Here is a 20,751-nt window from a genome sequence, read left to right as displayed (position 1 = left end):
CTGACAATTTTTTAAGGAATCTGCCATTAAAATACAGCATGATAAACCAGGGACCCTTACTCATAGATCCAGGCACCGTGATTGTGGCAATATTCTTATATTTGTTATCTAGGGCCTCCTTTTTTCTAAAAAATCAACTGGCCTCCTTCTTTCTAAAATTATGTTAATGAGCCTGAAGGGCTCTACCAGAGCTGTTCTGCCTTCACGTGCTGTTACACTGTGCAGCGAGCACTTCCCCCTCCCACTGTGTGACGTTACCATGAGATTACAGTACGCAGAGGGAGGGTTGTACTGAGTGAGCAGGGGGGAGGGTGAAACAATGTAACAGAATGTGAAACCAGAACTGGAGGGGCTCACAAGAACCCTTCAACCTCATTAAAATAATGTTAAGAGTTAATTTTAGAAGGAAGGAGGCCATGGATAACAAACATAAGAAGATTAACACTGTCACGGTATCTGGATCTATGAGTAGGAGTCCCTTGTTTACCATGCTTGATTTGGATCATATATTTCATTTCAAAAAGGTAATTCTTTACAAAAAAAGTGCTCTAATAGAGCATCGCTATGTAAGATCTGTATTCAGCTTTCCTCTCCCTGTCAGCCACGATTCTCTCCTCGGCTTCAGCATTAGTCATAGACAGTGCAGAGGAGAAAGCTGCAGCTGGCAGGAGGGGGCGCTATTGTCTTCATTCCTCATTTAGACACAAAACTTTTCCTTTGGAAATCTTTTTAGTAAAGCCAAGTACAGTATGTGAACAGAAACTCTCTACTATAAGAACAAAAAGCACAAAAACAAGTCCTCACAGGGTCTGATCTTCAAGTTTAATCCTGCTAACGTTTATAATTTGCAAATACATACAATATATAGATTTATCAGGCAATGCAATGCATATCTAATATCTAGTGTACATTCCTACCTGGGAGGGGCTGGAACATCTCGTAAGACCATCTGAGCAATACTGTCATATTCAGCAAGCTAAAAAGTATTAGACATAACACATGAGTATAAAGACTGGTTCAGAAGCCATAGTATGGTGGAGTTATTGAACTGTTTTCAAGCTAAGAAATGGTTTGGTAACATGTTATTTTCTGTGTTAACAGGTGACTAAAGAGTGCTTTTATATGGACACCAATTGGCATTAATTCAGCAAATACTGAAATAGTACGTATGTACAGAGTAATGGTTTGGGCACATAAAGTTCAATTATTGCTGACTTCCTCCTTAGCAACACTCTAACAGACCAACGCTAAGGAAGATCTGTATTTCATATAAAAATAAGATGTTATCATGTGTCATGCAACTTCGCTTCTTACTATTGTATCAACAGGCAGATTTTGGTGCAGACACTGTGACTATCCCATTCATTGTAATAGATATACTGAAGGGTATTTTGTTGCAGACATTTTTTCACACTGTAGCATGTGATGGTAAACTTAGAAGATAACACATGACTGTACATGGGACTATAATTACAAAATGGATATTTTTCTTATCTACTTTACAATATTGAAGTGGTGACTGCTATACAGAGATTCTTATGGGTATTTAAAAAAAGTTATTTATTACGATTTTACCACATAAAGTTCTGAATGAATATGAAAACAAAATAAAAAAGAAACACTGGAAAAGTTAGAAACTAGCTTTTAGGTGCCATATGAAATAAGCATAAGACTTATCACCAGATCGAGGATTGTAAGCCAAGCACACTGACATACTGGAGTACACCCCCTCTGGCAGAATCTGCTGTGTTTTTAGCTTCTTATGCTCTGGCTTTTAATAAAAAAAGTGCTTTGAAAATTGTGCAAATGAGCCTGAGGGGCTCCAGGCTCCATTAACTCCTATGGAGCCTGGATCCCCTGGGAACCAGGGAATAAGAAGATGAAAGAACAGCAGATCCTGCCAGAGGGGGCGCACACCAGTATGTCAGTGTGCTTGGTTTACAATCCTTGATCTGGTGATAGATGTCCTTTAAGAAATTGTTAGCCAAATTTTTCTGCTATAGTAAACATCCCTAGAGACTTTTGTCTTTCTGTCATTCCCCATACCTCAGTTGGTGTATAAGTCACATTGAAGATATGGTCCTTGTGAGGCTGCAGAATGCCTTGTAATGGACTAACGGTGAATGCTATATATTCATCGACATTGTACTTAAGGTTGTTTAAATCTGTTTGTTCTCCGGGTTGTAAATCTTGTAGATGTGGCTTCACTATCTGCCAGTAGAATGGAAGCTCCACATGCCTGTAAATGTAAAAAGTTAGTAACTAGTTTTCCATGTATAACCAACAACAAAAAAACAGGAGAAGATTTTTTAAATGTTTTGTCCCAGGTCACCTTAGGGTCTATTGGCACACTGAACCCTCATTGCTAGGCTGATTCAACCTTTCATACTAATAATTACTGATTATTGGCTAGATTTTACTCATATATCTCTAGGATAGATCATCTGTATCAGATAAATGGCAGTCTGACATGGTAGCCAATCATCTGTGACCTCCTCAAACAGCTGGGGTGTAGGGTGTAGAACGCCTTTAATCTTACTTTGATGACCTATCTAACAAGGCTACCGTAATCAGGAAATACTTAATCTGACCACAACACAATAATGTATATTAATGTATAACCTTATGATTATATAGCTACAGTATTTATAATTTCTCTGTATACCCATTCAATGTTAAGGTTGAAGTGGACTTAAAAAGAAGACCATGTGGGTGGTTTGAGGGTCTTGTTGGAAGGTGATTGTGCAAATAATGTGACGATCAATTGTGCCAAAAGTCTTGGAAAGAATAAGAAAGAGGAAACTAATAAGGCCTGGTACTCTTATCGGGAAGAGGGGTATTAAGATCTATTCTGTGGGAACCCTGTTTTGTGAAAATATTCCATATGGACAAGGAAAGATTCCCAGCATAAAACCAGATAAATGGACTTACGTTGTGTTTCTGACAACAATGCTCCGCTGCTCTGTAGAGTGTAAGTTTGTACTTGGAAATTCTATTAAATGTTCACTAGAAGAATCGGAAAATTCAATAGGAATAATTTTGTCCTCATTGATAGACGCCAGCTGCAACCCCAAAAGTTGTCCATATCCTTGACCCGAAAAAAGACAAAACAAGGTTTAGAGACTATATAGACAATATATACATAAAACAGCTTATATACAGCCCACCTGTTAATGTGATATCCTTGACCTGGCAGTTATCACACACAATAGTAAAAACCTGGTTGTAGGTCTCTGAAAATAAGGGGAAGAAGATAACCTAGAAAAAAAAGTTTAAATACTGTTAAGGCAACCTAGAAACTTAGGAGAATTTGGTGCTGCACATAAAAGAAGTAATTGCTTGGGGGCTACATAAAAAATTCGAACTGTACTGGGCAACTTACCAGATGCAAAGAGTTGTCTATGAGCAATTGCCCTGCCAAGACCTTAATCTTGTATTCATGAATACCATAATAAGGTCCTGGTGGAGCAATTGCTCACGGACAGATAGAAATCACATGACCCTCCATCTGCGGGCATTTTATGGACAGAAATGTCATCTGGCTGATGAGGTAAAAGACAGGAGGCTTCACTTTACATATCGATAAGAACTTTTAATTGATGTATATTGGTAAATTACCAAATATCCTGCCCCCCACACTTATACACATTACAAAAACATAAGGTAAAGTGGCCAATCCCTTTAAGTTGGCCATATTTGGGACACTAAATAGCAGCCCTTCATGACAGGCTTAGTGGACTGAATTTCACCTTACAGTCCTTGTTATCATAGGCTCATGGGCACCCAAAATAATACTAGATGCCTTCTTCCTAGTGCTTTTTACTGACCTCGATAATGGTTTCTTGCCCAGGATATAATTCAAACATGGCAGGACGGATGCAAAATGGTATCTGCTCCACAAATCCTGCATTTGCCACCGTCTAAACACAGAAAAACATACAGTTTTTAATAAATAAAACATTCTCTCCATGTACTGTCTGTTCTCATATTTTATATGAGAACAAGAATTGGGGTTCATTTTGCCCCTGTTGCCCCCCAAAAGAATGGAGCATACGGTCACTGCAGCTTCATTTCCTATATATGGAATTGATGAGTACAGAACTATCTCTGTCAGCGCCATAATGACTGTCTTCCCTGTTCAGTTTGGGTACAACGGGGTGCTACGGACCACCATTCTCATAATCAGTGGGGGTCTCATCACTGAGACCCTCCACTATTCAGTAAATTAGCCCCTATCCTTTGACTGGACAACCCCTTAAATATTAGAAAGGCTACTTTTATGTGAAATATTTGCACACAGTCTGGAGTTTCATACAATATCATTTGTTCTTTTAGATTTTTACCAGGATCATTTAATATTGTAGCTCAGTAGATAAATGAATGTAACTTTAAACATGAATTATGATCAGTGGTGAAGCTGGACAACAGAGTCTTCTGTCTGCTGAGTCCCAAGCAGAAGAAGATGGAGGAGTCTTTATTTGATATATTTTGAAACTTTTGAAACTGCTCAAACAACAGAATCACAAATATTACCTAAACTTGTTATAAAAGGTTAAAGTTGGTGAAAACGTACTCTAAAATTTGCTGGGGGCCAGACACTTTTTGGCATAATACAGAACCTTCCACGACTCAGACCTTCATTTCTGCAGAGACATTCAATGAGCTTCACTCCACCAACTAAGCAAGGTCCACAATCCAGAGTGCGGGGCACTGTACAAGACACAACCAGAGAAAATAGAGAAAATAAAACTTCCGACAACAAACACGGTCCTGAACCCTAGTTATAGATGGACCTCTCTGACCACTATGACCTCTGGTGAAGCTCTCTGGTTGCTGGTTATTTACTGAAATTTTGTTACATTTATAAAATATACCAGTTCCAACATACATACGAATTAAACTTAAGTACCACCCTACAGAACCTATCCTGTATGTATCCCAGGGGCTGCATGTATAGTTAGTATGCCTACACAACCTTTGTTTTGTTATATCATTTAAAGAACATCTACCAAAAGGATCAAGGAACATAAACCAAGCACACTGACATACTGGTGTGTGCTCCCTCTGGCAGGATCCATTTTTCGTTAAGCTTCTTATTCCCTTGTTTTCGAGAATAAAAGGCTTTAAAAATTATGCAAAGGAGCCTGTGGGGCTCCAGGCTCCATTAAAACCTTTGGAGCCTGGAGCCCTTTTAGGCTCATTTGCATCATTTTGAAATCCTTATTTTGTAAAAACAAAGCAGGGAATAAGAAGCTAAAAGAAGAGCTGATCCAGTCAGAGGGGCACACACCTGCATGTAATTGTGCTTGGTTTATGATCCTTTAGATGTCCTTTAAATTTGCCCTTTAATAAACTGTGTTCTTTTTACAATGAGTTAAAAAAAAAAAATAAAAAAAAAATAATTATATATATATATATATATATATATATATATATATATATATATATATATAAATATAATTCAATTGAACGGAAACAGACATAATCCTGGATGCCACTGGGGTATAATAAAATCTTGTTCCAGCGATAAACAATGTCTTCCTTCCTGACTTTGTCCTGTGTCAAGTTATATCACTGTAATTTTTACAATTTCTCTTTTTTATTTGGAAACGAGAGAAGGAAGCGAGGCACAGAATATTGTTAGTGAATGATATACCTGTGCTGTATATATACCTGTGCTCTCATATCTATTATCTCACAGTAATAGTTTAACATTATCTAAAGCCCATTCCCCACATGTGAGCTTGGTCCAAAAAATTCTGTGCACTTGCAGGATTCACTAGACTAAAACCTTGTTTGCGCCCCGTGTATCATCGGTGGAGGAACAATTCACAAAGGCTGCTGATTCATGAACCGGGCCATGAGCATGAGCCCATAGAAGTGAAAGGTAACGTGTGCTAGCTGTTGAAAAAACAGATGGCACGCATCCCAAATTCACATTCATGTGGATTAAGCTTTGGGTCAAGAACACATGGTCCTGTAAGGTCTATTTGACACTAAGCATATCTAAAAAAAAAAAACTTTGATTGAAACTATAGTGAAACCAATGTAATGTATAAAGGGGGGGAAATGTGACTTTTTAAGGGAAGGGTCTTCTCAAAGGGGTGGTCTTTTGTCGAGGTTTCAGTGTATGTTTATATTATGTTATATTATTAATTCAGTAGTTGATTTGTGTATAAAACATTACATGTCAGTATTGGAGGTGGTCTCCTTGCTTCAATCGGTACCAAAACAGGATACGGAGCTTGGGTCTCAACCAGTATAAAATCCTCAAAATCTGCCAGAGAATCAGGAACAAATCGAACTGTATAATGGCAGCTCATTCCTGGTGCTACTATCCCTCCTTCTCCTGGGAACTTCCCTAAATGAAGACAAATGACACAGTTAAAAAAACATGTTAGGGTATGAGGATAGAGGGGTCTACTGGTCTCCCACATATTTCATGCTGATGATTTCCACAGCCGGGAGAACTGATTGATATGGAGTCGAGATGTCAGACCCCCACAGATCACATACTGACTTAGGCTATATTCACACTGCCGTTGCCCGCCTGTACCATACCGTAGCGGGCAACGGCAGTGCATGGGGAGAGGAGGAGGAGGTGAGCGCAGCTCACCCCCGCCCCTCTCCATAGGAAGTAATGGCGCACGGCGCCGTACTACGGGTAAAGATAGGACAGGTCCTATCTTTTTCCCGGGTACGGAGCGGTACGGTGCCGCACGTGCGCCCATTGCCGTCTATGGGGGACGTATATAGGCCGTTTATACGTCGGCCGTATAGACGTCCCCCATACGTCAGTGTGAATATAGCCTTATTCTGAGGACATCCTTAGGTGACTCTCTTCTAGGACCTTAAGCTTGTATTCATGAATACTATCCTGAGGTCCTGGAAGGTAGATTGGTCATGGACCGTTAGAGATCACATGACCCTCCATCTCCCGCCATTTTATGGAGAGGAATGGCAGCTGATAAAAGACATTTCTGACCCAGGAGGCTTCACCTTTCATTTCAGGAAAGTGGTTCAGAAATTTTAATATATGTATATTCATAATTTACCTAATATCCTGTCCCCATACAAAAAATAAAGAAAGTGGCAACTTAATCTGATTTATCTTCACCACTCGGTGAGGGGTAATATTCCCAGCATCCCAGTCACCAAGGCAAACCATGGGCATGTACTGAGCCAGTAAGGAATGCTGGGTAATAGAACATCTAATGCCAGTAGGAAATATTACAATGGGGCAATTGCATTCTTAGAAACATTTACACTATCTACCCACCAGTTACCTACTCTGCTGCAAATATAGCATAGCCTGGAGTGCTCCTCAAAATCATAGTGACCTCAATGATTACAACATTATTGTTAATATTACGTTTTAGTAGCACAATATAAGCAACGTACATATCAACAAACAGTTCTGCAGACTTACCAAGGCCTAAAGAGAAATATGGAGTCGATGGAGGAATTACCCTGACATGGCGACTTGACGCAGTCATATTTCTCAGCTCTACTGTCATCTGTGAGAGAAAAAGTTTGAATTAGTTATGTTTTTTTAAAAAATGACACCATGCCCTACAGCTAGACGAACCTGCACAAACGGGCTGCAAACTGTGAAGTTTGCGGCTGGGTGAAGAGGAGCGTAAATCCAAGATGGAATAGGACGTGCTCTATAATTTACGGCAAGGCCAACTACATCAGTCACGGACAGTGAGTCACAGTGGGAGTAATTCATTAAAGTTGCACCCTGCCTGTGATCTGGCACCCGTATCTACTAAGAGCCTCTTGACTTTTAGTAAATACGGGTGCAAACTCCACCAATTCAGACCTGTAGACGTGTATAGGACCAGTAGACCTATATAAAAAACTACACAGGTCTACAGATCCGAATTGGTGGAGTTTGCACCCGTATTTACTAAAAGTCCGGAGCCTAGTCTCCATCGGTTTTCCAGTGGCTGTTCTCGTCCCTGCCCACCCTGCTCCGACACGCCCAAAGTGGTGTGCGGTTCTGTGAAGCCCGAAAACTGGCAAAATGTGGGGATGCATGTGCATTTTCTGCCATAAAACTTGTGGAGAAGGCACAATGAATCTCCCCAGTGTGACCATGCACAATGGACCTCAATGGCAGCCGTAAGCTAGTTGGCGTTTTTGTGGCTATCTCACAGGCGCCATTTATGGTAGTGTGCATTTAGACTAAGCTATAGTGAATGACAACATTGCCAGAGGATAATGCTGCCCTGCTCTGTACACTGAACAGATCATCAATAGTGAAATATTGGAGAATCCTTTTTAATTACCAAATATCCCCTTACACTTGTATAATCTGCATAAAGAGAGCATCACACATTGTTTACAGATAACTTACGTCATATATAACTTTACAAATAACTTACTTCATATATCTGTCCCACTTCATACTCAGGAAAGAATATAACAGGAGGATTAGCCAGGAATACCGGTACAGGCTCATTGGAATCACTGGAAAATATTAAGTTACAGAATATTACAACAAATTAGGCTAATAGAGAGAGATCTGTGAGCAAGTGCCTCTAGACCAGTGATTTTCAACCTTTTTTGAGCCGCGGCACACTTTTTATACTTAGAAAATCCTGGGGCACACAACCAACCAAAATAGCACAAACTAATTAAAAGGCCCTAGAGGCCCCCCTTTACTAATAAAAAAAAAAGACCCTAGCTGCCTTCCCTATACAAATAATAACCTTATATACTTACCCTTGATGTCTTCTTCCACGTACCTTCACTCCTAATGGCGATCCGCTCACCTTCTGTAGCTCCTGCACCGCTCGCCTCTCGTCACGTAACTTACGTGACGTCAGGTCGCGTCAGTCACGTGTCATGGGCCGCGCGGTGCCGGAGCTACAGAAGATGGGCGGATCGCCGACGCGGGGCTTGTAGGTAAGTATGGGCTAGAAACACGGGGGCACGGCAGCAGCACTACACAGGGGCACCATAGTTCGGGGAACTTTCCCCGCGGCACACTCAACCATGTGTCGCGGCACACTAGTGTGCCGCGGCACACAGGTTGAAAATCACTGCTCTAGACTATAGGAAGAGCTGAAATTTGAGTTTTATATAATTCCACATAGACCAGGTATACAACTTTAGGGGTGATATACTCACTCCTGAACCAAGGAGTCTAAGAGAGCCCATAAGGTGAGGAGACCAATACTGTACTTAATACGTTATCAGACAGCCTGGTATAGATTGTGCATTGGGGAAAGCAACTTTAAATATCAACTCTGACATTGCAGCAACATAAAGCCCCAAATAAAAGTAAAAAGACCCACCTGACATAATATAAAGATGTTCCCCATAAGGACACAATGGGTGTGAGCATACACAGCTATGAGTGAATTCACTTGTATGTGACTTTTGTTGTGGCAATACCAGTGGTGTGGGCACCCGTCATCAATAGGTGTAGCTACCCGCCGCTCCTTGTGGGAATGATGGTGCTCGAGTAGAATACTCAATATTAAACTATAACTCGTCACTCCAGCGAAAAACCATATTTTCTTTATTTTCAGACATATTAGATCGTAATCCACATTGATAACTTGTCAGAGGGTAAAAGAAGAATGCCTTAGTTAGAGCAGTGGTCCCCAACCTTTTTGTACTTAGGACCAGCTTCACCCAAATTTTTTTTTATAAAGACCGGAACCATGGTGCGTGGAAAAAAAATTGAGTGCCCAGAAAATACCCCATATCTAACTCCAACCCATATAAAGGGTAATTTCCTACAGCCCCCGTGCCCCCATTGTAAGTCCCCCTGCCCAGCCCCCAATAGCAATGTCCCCTGTATAGCCCTACAGTTATGTCCCCAGCGCAGCCCCCATAGTAATGTCCCCTGCCCAACCCCATAGTAATGTCCCCTGCCCAGCCCCATAGTAATGTCCCCTGACCAGCCCCTACAGTAATGTACCCTGCCCAGCCCCTACAGTAATGTCCCTGCCCAGCTCCATAGTAATGTCCCCTGCCCAGCCCCTACAGTAACGTCCCCAGCGCAGCCCCCATAGTAATGTCCCCTGCCCAACCCCATAGTAATGTCCCCTGCCCAGCCCCATAGTAATGTCCCCTGCCCAGCCCCATAGTAATGTCCCTGCCCAGCTCCATAGTAATGTCCCCTGCCCAGCCCCTACAGTAATGTCCCTGCCCAGCTCCATAGTAATGTCCCCTGCCCAGCCCCTACAGTAATGTCCCTGCCCAGCTCCATAGTAATGTCCCCTGCCCAGCCCCTACAGTAATGTCCCCAGCGCAGCCCCCATAGTAATGTCCCCTGCCCAACCCCATAGTAATGTCCCCTGCCCAGCCCCTACAGTAATGTCCCTGCCCAGCTCCATAGTAATGTCCCCTGCCCAGCCCCTACAGTAATGTCCCCAGCCCCATAGTAATGTCCCATGCCCAGCCCCTACAGTAATGTCCCTGCCCAGCTCTATAGTAATGTCCCATGCCCAGCCCCTATAGCAGTGATGGCAAACCTGCCTTAGAGAATTAGCCATCCCATGGCCTATGCAGCGTTAATGGAGTCTGCGGTAACCAGACCCCCTGGGGGTGCAATGCTCCAGCGTCCCCAGGAGGACAAGCCACAGCCCACATTCTTCCCTAACCTCTTACTCTCCAGCTATCCGTATCTGATGAAGGTCTATGAAACTGTAATGTTATCTTATATCTTATGTGTCCGAAAATAAAGAAAATAAGATGTTTCACATACTTAGAGTGGCTTGTTTAATATTAATATGGCATCAGTGGTCAGACCTCTAGGCAACAGACACTTATTCATTATCTCATGGAAAGTGTCATTAGTGGGAAAACCAATTCAATAATAATGAAATGTCTTACTGCTTCTCAATGACTCGGCTCTTCCCAGATATTAACACTTCTCTTTTCTTTGTTTGGAGGATGAGTGATCGGCCTCCATACTGGTCACTGGGTGGTAAAAAGCGAGGATTTTTGAGGAAATTGTGTCTTTTTTCTAGATGATCAAGCTGAGCCCGTTCAGCCTCTCTTTCTTCTGCGCTCATCTCTGACTTTTGTGATATCTTCTTGGAGGATCTAGACATCTGGAAGATATAAAGGTATCCTCTCCTTAACTCATTCAGTCCTGCTGACCAGCCACAGTGGTCACGTGTAGTTAATGTTTGGAATTTTATGACCAAAAACTATAAATTTGTCCTAATCTCAGTTTCAACAAAATACAAACCTAAGGGGTTAATCCATACCTCATGGAGTTGCACTTTTATTGTTCAGAAATAATAATTTTTTGGTGTTTTCTTTAATTTCTTAGTATATCTTTTACCTTACTTGTCTTTTTGTGGCTTGGACTTTCAGTACTAGATAATGATGATAAGGTCAAGCTGGATAATGACTTTTCTACAAGACCCTTTGGAGATGTGTCTGGAGGTAAAGGGTCACTGTACCCATCATCCACTGGGCTTCTGGAAATATGTTGGTGGAAACTGAATGTCTCTTTATAAAGGGAAGGTGCAGATAATCCTAAAATATAAAAGCACAAAAGATATGAATAGAAAACTTAGCAAATAAGTGCAATAAGTACTACTAGGTTTGAAGGGAACTTGTCACCACGGACCTCATTTTCACACCTGCATTGCAAATTTGCCTTTTCGGCTTTCTCTAAGCATTTGCATTACTATTATAATATAATAATATAATTCTGTGTTATAACTTACCTTGCACCCTGACAGATTCCTGGGGTGGTCACAGGACTGGACTTTGGTTTGGATGCATTTAAAAAAACAACACATGACCTGTCTGTGCTGCAATCTGCTCAGCTCTTGGCCCCCACCTTTGTGCTCCTGTACAGCTACTCCCTCCTCTTCATAGAGCTCACAGCCCGGAGAGCTGACATCAGTGGGAGAGGGAGGAGCTGTACAGGAGCACAAAGGTGGAGGCCAAGAGCTGAAGTCAAGCTCTTCTGACTTAAATCATCCCCTGCAATGACAATCTAACTCTGATGAGTGCTGATAGACAGGTTGCTCTGTGCATTAGTTTGTGACACCTTCCATCTCAAGCTTTGCAGCATATGGCCAGCCCAACCAAAAAGCAGTCCAGTAATTTGATAAACACACTAGACCCACACTCTCCCCTGATACACAGACGTTTTGTGTGCACAATAGTAGGGAGAAAGCTATCAATCACAGGCTAGATTTTAGGGGAAGCATGCATATTAGGGCAGGGCTATCTCTCTGCATGTCACCACATTCCAGTATAACGCGCCCTTGATAGATTCTGTATTAGCTTTTACATAGTTGGGGCAGTCTTTCCCACAAGGCACATACCTCTAGGAGCACTAGTAATGACTTGAGTGTCTATGATGTAATCTTCAGGGCAGATGAGCTTGTGCTTCTTCAGTAGATTGTTATCAACACACCATCTAAAATAGGATTCAACTATAAAGAAAGTGTTAGCATGATAGTGCACTTCTAAAGACTGTATCATCTACTGTGTATCTAAAACAGTGTCTCATAAAGACTGTGATTAGCCCATGTAACTATAATAGTGAAAAAAACAGCACTTCATGGATCCTCCAGCTTTTGCCTTAGTGTCTGGGTGCCATTTATGTGCACTTACAGACTAGTGCAATGTGTAGTATGAAATGGAGACAACTCTCAATGACTACTGCATAATCTTTCCATGACCCTGATGACCATATCCGCTTTCCCATAAGGGCATGTATAGGCACAACATGCATTAGACTGCTCTTCTACTCTGTTGTTTTCTGCAGTAGTATCAAATAATCATTTATTTTAATTAACTTTCCCATAGATATGTGTGTCGTACCTGGGGGTAACCCCAGACTCTTGAAAGAGTCCCCAGCTTCATTCTTTAGAGAGTTAAGTATTCTCTCCTCTTCCGCAGTAGCTCGAGCTCGTGCCTGGATGATGTGACGTTCCACCTTGTCACACTCTGCCATTCTGCTGTCATATTCTGTACGGATCTGCAGACCAACAAAAAGTAAATATCCTAAGAAAAGAAGATAACAATTTCTAAAAATAAGGAAGCAGGAGCACATGTTGTGTGCAAATATCCCTCTGATCACCTGCCCCAGGTAGCATGCGGTTATTCTGTGATGTATAAAGCGATGGGGCACATTTACTTACCTGGTCCTGCAGACTTCACGAAAGTCCATTGTCCGATGATAATGCACTGTGCCTCGATTCACTAAGATCGTGCGCCCGATATCCTGCATGTGTCGCTTCCCCGCTCAGGTCCGACGGAGTTCACCTTCTTCTTCCTGGTGCATGTAAGTGCTTGGGCTTGCCACGCAATTTGAATGTTAAATCCCATGCTCAGTCCGAATCAGCGGGATCGTCCGCCAACATGCCCCCCAATTTCTGTCGTATGAAAGCCAGTGTGTGTGACAAAATACCCAGTTAAATACCTGTCCCAGCGGCAAGGGAAAAACCACGGACCCTTAGTAAATAAGCCTCATTGTGTCTACACATGGGCATAGATTTACATAGATAGTATAGTGTAGATAGTATTTATAGGATAAAAATGTACCTGCTGCAGTTCTTCTACAAATTTTTGATGGTGAGGGTTATCTCCTCCCTTTGACCGGATCAGGTTGGCTCCTGTGTCTTTACCAATCACTTCTCCAGTGTATACATTTTTGAAGAGACTTGTTAACAAATGAGAGATATCCTGTAAGAAAATAACAAAAATAAAAAATCATCTTAGCAAGAAAACATAAAAATATCTTAAATATTTCTACATGCCATCTCTTGCCTAAATTGCTGGTAAGATGATTAAAGCCCAAATACAATCTGGTGTTAAATTCAGTAGGGTATCTAGTAAGGCCTACCAAGGAAGAGCATGCTGGGTGCCCAAGGATTGTCCTTAAACTTGGGTCAAACATTTTGGATATCCTTCCCCAAACTTACAATAATTGGTAGGAATTTGGGCCCATTCTTCTTGGCAGAACTGAGTAATGTTTGTAGCCACCTTTCTCGCATCTGCCTAGTCAGCTTTGCCCTTAAACTTTCAATAGGATTTAGATCAGGGATTTGTAATGGCCACTCCAAAACATTGACATGATGTTACTCAAATAAGCAGTATGTTTCAGGTGTGCCTTAAAATACATCCACACATGTTCCTCTGATTAACTCAGATGTTGCCAATAAACCAATAAATCAGAAGCTTCCAAAGACAATATCATATGGGCTGTCTTTTATTACTATCTGACTATGCAGAAACTTATAAAAATGCCTTAGAAAATCATCTCTCTTATTATTCTGTCATTTGGCAAATACTGTATAAGTCATTTTGGTAATCCTAATTGACAAAATGAGAAAGGTTTATTCTGATTTCATGTCAGTTAGTGAGAAAAACATGCATATGTGTCTTTATATATTGTGTATGCAAAAATCTGATTTTAACTGTATTATAGTTTTCAGAATTCAGTCACCACAATGGTTAAAAAAAAGAAAAATCACAAAAAAAAGTCTGATGACAGTCCCATATAACAACCCAAAAAGATCTGTCATTTATGATCATTTGAACATTTTTGATCTTATGAAAATGTAATCCATGATGCTAATGTGTACAAAGCCTAACAAAAGACACATGTATGTGAACATGCAAGAGTCTGCATGAGTCTGCTGCAGAACATACTCCATTCTTTTATAGTTTCCTACCTGAGTCTTCTCCGATGAAGGCTTTGGCCAGTTCATAGCAGGATCCGGGGACCAATTTACCCGAGGGAGAACCTCGTCTGTAGCCATCTTGTCTTTGTCTGCGGTACCTAAAAGACTATAGAAAAACTAACCTGTTTAAATGCGATTATTAATGCTATAATATAATATCATGTATTTAGCTCATAATAATAATAACAATTACAGAACAGACCAAAAGTTTGGACACGCCTTGAAGGTACCTTCACATTGAAGGCATCAAAAATATAAATTAACACATGTGAAATTATAATATACTATAATAAAAGTGTGAAACAACTTAAAATATGTCTTATATTCTAGGTTTTTTAAATTACTTTTTGCTTTTATTACTGTTTTGCATACTCTTGGCATTCTCTTGATGAGCTTCAAGAGGTAGTCACCTGAAATGGTCTTCCAACAGTCTTGAAGGAGTCCACAGAGATGCTTAGTACTTGTTGGCCCTTTTGCCTTCACTCTGTGGCCCAGCTCACCCCAAACCATCTGGATTGGGTCAAGGTCTGGTGACTGTGGAGGCCAGGTCATCTGCTGTAGCACCCCAGCACTCTCCTTCTTGGTCAAATAGCCATTACACAGCCTGGAGGTGTGTTTGGGGTCATTGTCCTGTTGAAAAATAAATGATGGTCCAACTAAACACAAACGGGATGGAATAGCAGCCGCTGCAAGTTGCTGTGGTAACCATGCTGGTTCAGTATACCTTCAATTAAATCCCCAACAGTTTCACCAGCTAAGCACCTCCACACCATCACACCTCCTCCTCCATTCTCCAGGGTGGGAACCAGGAATGTAGATTCCATTCATTCACCTTTTCTGCTTTGCAGAGACACGGTGGTTGGAACCAAAGATCTCAAATTTGGACTCATCAGAGCAAAGCACAGATTTCCACTGGTCTACTATCTATTCCTTGTGTTCTTTAGCCCAAACAAGTCTCTTGTGCTTGTTGCCTGTCCTTAGCAGTGGTCTCCTAGCAGCTATTTTACCATGAAGGCTGCTACACACAGTCTCCTCTTACCAGTAGTTGTAGAGATGTGTCTGCTGCTAGACCTCTGTGTGGCAGTGACCTGGTCTCTGAGCTGAGCTGTTGTTAACCTGTGATTCCTGAGGCTGGTGACTCGGATGAACTTATCCTCCGCAGCAGAGGTCACTCTTGGTCTTCCTTTCCTGGGGCGGTCCTCATGTCAGCCAGTTTCTTTTTAGCGCTTGATGGTTTTTGCAACTGCATTTTTTTCCGGACTAACTGACGTTCATTTCTTATAGTTATGATAGCCATTCATTTTCTTTACTTAGCTGCTTTTCTAGCCATAATACATATCCTAACAGTCTATTCAGTAGGACTTTCAACTGTGTATCCACCTGACTTCTGCACAACACAACTGATGGTCCCAACCCCATTTATAAGGGGAGAAATCCCTGACAGGGCACACCTGTGATGTGAAAACCTTTTCAGGTGACTACCTCTTGAAGCTCATCAAGAGAATGCCAAGAGTGTGCAACGCAGTAATCAAATCATAAGGTCCCTACTTTGAAGAACCAAGAATATGAGAGATATTTTCAGCATATAATATCTTATGTGTTAATTCACAGCTTTCATGCCTTTAGTGTGAATCTACAATTTTTATACATATGAAAATACAGAAAGCACACTTTGTCTCACAACACCGTGAACTGGCTGGGGTGTTCTATCTATTGCACCATTTGCGTCCGCATATCGATACCCAATGACGACTATGACGCTTGGTCACTGCGCAGTGAGCACACGTTAGGATATAGGACATGTCACATATATCTCTGCGTTGTGGCGGCAGCCCTGCTGTGATCTATGGAGAGGGGAGGTGTGAGCAACGCTCCTCCCTCTTCCTCTCCAACGTGCTGACGTGTGAACATCCTCTTAGACGTATCTGACTACGAAATTGCAACAGAAAGGAAGTATGTTGTACAAAGTGCAAGTGTTAGGAATTCATTTATTATCTGTTATATAAGAGTTTTAGGCCTCAAGCCATTGAAGTCAATGAAAATCACTCTGTGCGCTGAAGGGATCTCCTGACCCGAACCTCTGATCACTGGAATGAAGTAACATGATGAAGGGCATTTTTCAATCTTTTTTCATTTATTTTTTTTCTTTTTTACGACTTTTTATCGATTTATGCCTTTTTTGCGACTTTCGTTGTTGTTTTTTTTCAATGGAGCATCTGATTTGTCAAAAGTTTCCAGATATGGACCTCTGAAAAAGTTGAAAATTATGGCTTGAATTACAGCCATTCCAGAGCAAGTGTAAGCAAGAGGTTGTTTAAAAATTTGAAATTTTTGTGCGACTTTTCAGACAAAAATCTCATCAACCACCAAACTCACATGCCTCATTTATCGACAACTAAAATAAATCAGGATAGTCCAAAACTTAACAAAAAATCCTAAAAACTAGACACACATTTCCAGATTTAAGATAAATTTCCCCCGATAAGTTCATCCCAGTGATCAGAGGTTTGGGTCGTGTGATCCCTTCAGCGCACGGAGCAATTTTTTACTGACTGTTCTCGCTTGTGGGCAAGAGGACCAGTAAAAATTCCAAAAAGTAACCATCAATGGACAAACTGGTTTGAAGTACATTTCATTTAGATCCCTAAGCTGCCGCACATTGTAAAGAAAGAGTTGAGCAGATTGTGCATAATTCGCTATCTGCAGACAGAATGTTATAGAACAGGCAAAAGTTTCCTTTTCTGCAGGCAGCATGTTATAGAGCAGGAGGATCTGAGCAGATTGTACATAGTCTCTTATCTACAGGAAGCATGTTATAGAGGAAGAGGAGCTGTGCATACGGTACAAAGTGTCCTATCTGCAGGCACCATGTTGTAGAGCACGAGGAGCTGAGCAGATTGTACATAGTGTCCTATCTGCAGGTTACATGTTATAGAGCAGGAGGAGATGAGAAGATTGTACATAGTGTCCTATCTTCAGGCAGCATGTTATAGAGCAGGAGGAGCTGAGCAGATTGTACATAGTCTCCTATCTACAGGAAGCATGTTATAGAGCAGGAGGAGCTGAGCATACTGTACATAGTTTCCTATCTGCAGGCAGCATGTTATAGAGCAGGAGGAGCTGTGCATACTGTACAAAGTGTCCTATCTGCAGGCAGCATGTTATAGAGCAGGAGGACCTGAGCAGATTGTACATAGTCTCCTATCTACATGAAGCATGTTATAGAGGAGGAGGAGCTGTGCATACTGTACAAAGTGTCCTATCTGCAGGCAACATTTTAGAGAGCAGGAGGAGCTGAGCAGATTGTACATAGTGTCCTATCTGCAGGCAACATGTTATAGAGCAGGAGGAGATGAGAATATTGTACATAGTGTCCTATCTGCAGGCAGCATGTTATAGAGCAGGAGGGGTTGAGCAGATTGTACATAGTCTCCTATCTACAGGAAGCAGGTTATAGAGCAGGAGGAGCTGTGCATACTGTACATAGTGTCCTATCTCCTGGCAGCATGTTATAGAACAGGAGGAGCTGAGCATACTGCACATAGTGTCCTATCTGCAGGCAACATGTTATAGAACAGGAGGAGCTGAGCAGATTGTACATAGTGTCCTATCTGCAGGCAACATGTTATAGAGCAGGAGGAGATGAGAATATTGTACATAGTGTCCTATCTGCAGGCAGCATGTTATAGAGCAGGAGGGGTTGAGCAGATTGTACATAGTCTCCTATCTACAGGAAGCAGGTTATAGAGCAGGAGGAGTAGAGCATACTGTACATAGTCTCCTATCTACAGGAAGCAGGTTATAGAGCAGGAGGAGCTGTGCATACTGTACATAGTGTCCTATCTCCTGGCAGCGTGTTATAGAACAGGAGGAGCTGAGCATACTGTACATAGTGTCCTATCTGCAGGCAGCATGTTATAGAACAGGAGGAGCTGAGCATACTGCACATAGTGTCCTATCTGCAGGCAACATGTTATAGAGCAGGAGGAGCTGAGCAGATTGTACATAGTGTCCTATCTGCAGGCAACATGTTATAGAGCAGGAGGAGCTGAGCAGATTGTACATAGTGTCCTATCTGCAGGCAACATGTTGTGGAGCAGGAGGAGCTGGGCATACTGTACAAAGTGTCCTATCTACAGGAAGCATGGGGAGCAGGGGGAGCTGAGTGGGCTCTTTAATTTGACTGTGCAGGCAGGCAGCTCAGCCACTGCTCTATAATACACTGCTCTATAATACACTGTATAATACACTGCTGAGCTCTGTCATTGTCTGTGAGGACACTACATAACACACACATTTCTTATATAAAGTAATGACGGCAGATGTCTCCCGGTGCACTTATACCGCGCTCTCTACTTACAAGAAGTGATGGACTTGCTGATGCGGAGGGATACATACAGCGCGGCCTAACCTTTGGCGTCCGGGAGTTGTCATGGTGACAGAGGGCGGAGTAATAACGCGACACACTCCAGTATCCGGCATTGCAAACACATGCACGCCACCTAGTGGAGGCTTATTGTAAGCGCTCGTCTATCTGACCACTTGTCAGGGGAAGAGACTTTTTTGTCCTGAGTGGAAAAGATCAGCGCATTAATATTTGTAATGTGAATTACATGCATATTGTCTATGATATGATAAACAAGAAAAATAAAATATATATATCTATAATTTTCACATGGCTTGCAGCACTAGTGATAGGGATTTTGTAGTTTCACTCTCCCCCACTAGCAGAACAGAGGCAGCAACAAATCTAATGTGTATTTACCCTGCAGGCAGTTCCCATGTTGCTTCAGTACTTTAAGACTTTGGCGTTTCCTGGAGAGTTTGGGAATTAAAAAGTTTAAGAGACGAAAAGTAAATGGAGAAATGTCTCAAAATCTATTTAGGATTCATTCACACATAAAAAAAACTGCATCAGAAAAACTGAAGTCAGAAGCATTACTGATTATAATGGGTGAGAACGTATAACTGAGAAGTGACACTCCTATTTCTCACTCCACTCCGAGTGACATCAAAAACTGCATCTGACAAGACAAACTAGGCAACCCATCCGTTTAAAACGCATTGCACTCGCATCGCACTTGCAATGCTCGCGAGTGCAATGCGTTTTTGATGCGTCTCCATAGACTCAAATGGGACGTGAAAAACACGCGTGAAACGCAAAAGTAGAGCATGCTGCGATTTTGACACGCATCAAAACAAAATCATGCACGCGCATGAAAAGAACGCAAATAAGGACAAGCCCATTGGAAACAATGGGACAGAGTGCAATGCAAGTTCTGCTTTTCAAAAGCACGTGTGGAAGGGGCCTAACTTGGCTTATACTCAAGTCAATAAAAACAAACAAACCGCATGTCCGACGCCACCCCTCCTCCCAGCAGGTCCTCTTCAATCGATCGATATTCCGGTATCGTCTCCGTGTCCCCACACAGTCCGTCGCAGGGATCGTGACGCCAGCCGCTCGCTGACGTTCTACTATGTTCGCTGGCATCGGCACACAGTATGTTGTCAGTGAGCGGCTGATGTCACAATGTCTGTGATGGACCGCGTGGGGACACAAAGACGATACCAGAGCATTGATCGATTGAAGAGGATCTGCTGGGGGGTATCGGAAGGTGAGAACACTGTTTTCTTTTTGTTTTGCAGAATACATACTACAGGGGCTGGCAGGCTTTATACTACAGGGGACTGGCAGGCTGGCTGTATACTACAGGGGCTGGCAGGTTATATACTACAGGTGACTGGCAGGTTATATACTACAGGGGCTGGCAGGCTGTATACTACAGGGGCTGGCAGGCATTATACTACAGGGGCTGGCAGGTTATATACTACAGGGGACTGGCAGGCTATATACTACATGGGGCTGGCAGGCTATATACTACAGGGATTGGCAGGCTATATACTACAGGGGGTTGGCAGGCTATATACTACAGGAGCTGGCAGGCTATATACTACAGGGGGCTGGCAGGCTATATAACACAGGGGCTGGCAGGCTATATACTACAGGGGCTGGCAGGCTTTATACTACAGCGGGCTGGCTGGCTATATAGTGCAGGGGGCTGGAAGGCTATAT

At 42.1% G+C, this 20,751-nt stretch overlaps 1 protein-coding gene across 3 annotated transcripts in view; it reads right to left on the bottom strand.

Annotated features, from left to right (window-relative positions):
- The window catches only part of DLEC1 (DLEC1 cilia and flagella associated protein), a 38,696-nt gene extending 19,577 nt beyond the window's left edge, over positions 1-19,119 (bottom strand). For 2 of the 3 annotated variants that reach the window (XM_072153845.1, XM_072153844.1), the window contains exons 1-16: positions 19,039-19,119; positions 14,670-14,784; positions 13,537-13,677; positions 12,814-12,970; positions 12,312-12,422; positions 11,312-11,508; positions 10,855-11,075; positions 8,391-8,475; positions 7,430-7,517; positions 6,188-6,361; positions 4,574-4,710; positions 3,828-3,920; positions 3,168-3,258; positions 2,932-3,088; positions 2,047-2,239; positions 918-976 (exon numbers count right to left, since the gene is read on the bottom strand). In XM_072153845.1, coding sequence (XP_072009946.1) covers positions 918-976; positions 2,047-2,239; positions 2,932-3,088; positions 3,168-3,258; positions 3,828-3,920; positions 4,574-4,710; positions 6,188-6,361; positions 7,430-7,517; positions 8,391-8,475; positions 10,855-11,075; positions 11,312-11,508; positions 12,312-12,422; positions 12,814-12,970; positions 13,537-13,677; positions 14,670-14,784; positions 19,039-19,112 — 2,093 coding nt within the window. In that variant the 5' untranslated portion in view covers positions 19,113-19,119. Of the gene's footprint in view, positions 1-917; positions 977-2,046; positions 2,240-2,931; positions 3,089-3,167; positions 3,259-3,827; positions 3,921-4,573; positions 4,711-6,187; positions 6,362-7,429; positions 7,518-8,390; positions 8,476-10,854; positions 11,076-11,311; positions 11,509-12,311; positions 12,423-12,813; positions 12,971-13,536; positions 13,678-14,669; positions 14,785-18,973; positions 19,004-19,038 lie in introns of those variants that run through there. The other variant, XM_072153846.1, reaches the window with a different exon arrangement.
- Between the last annotated feature and the right edge of the window lie 1,632 nt (positions 19,120-20,751).

The sequence above is a fragment of the Engystomops pustulosus genome, chromosome 5 (assembly GCF_040894005.1).
Source record: "Engystomops pustulosus chromosome 5, aEngPut4.maternal, whole genome shotgun sequence".
Taxonomy (NCBI): domain Eukaryota; kingdom Metazoa; phylum Chordata; class Amphibia; order Anura; family Leptodactylidae; genus Engystomops; species Engystomops pustulosus.
This window is presented reverse-complemented; position numbering and strand designations above follow the sequence as displayed.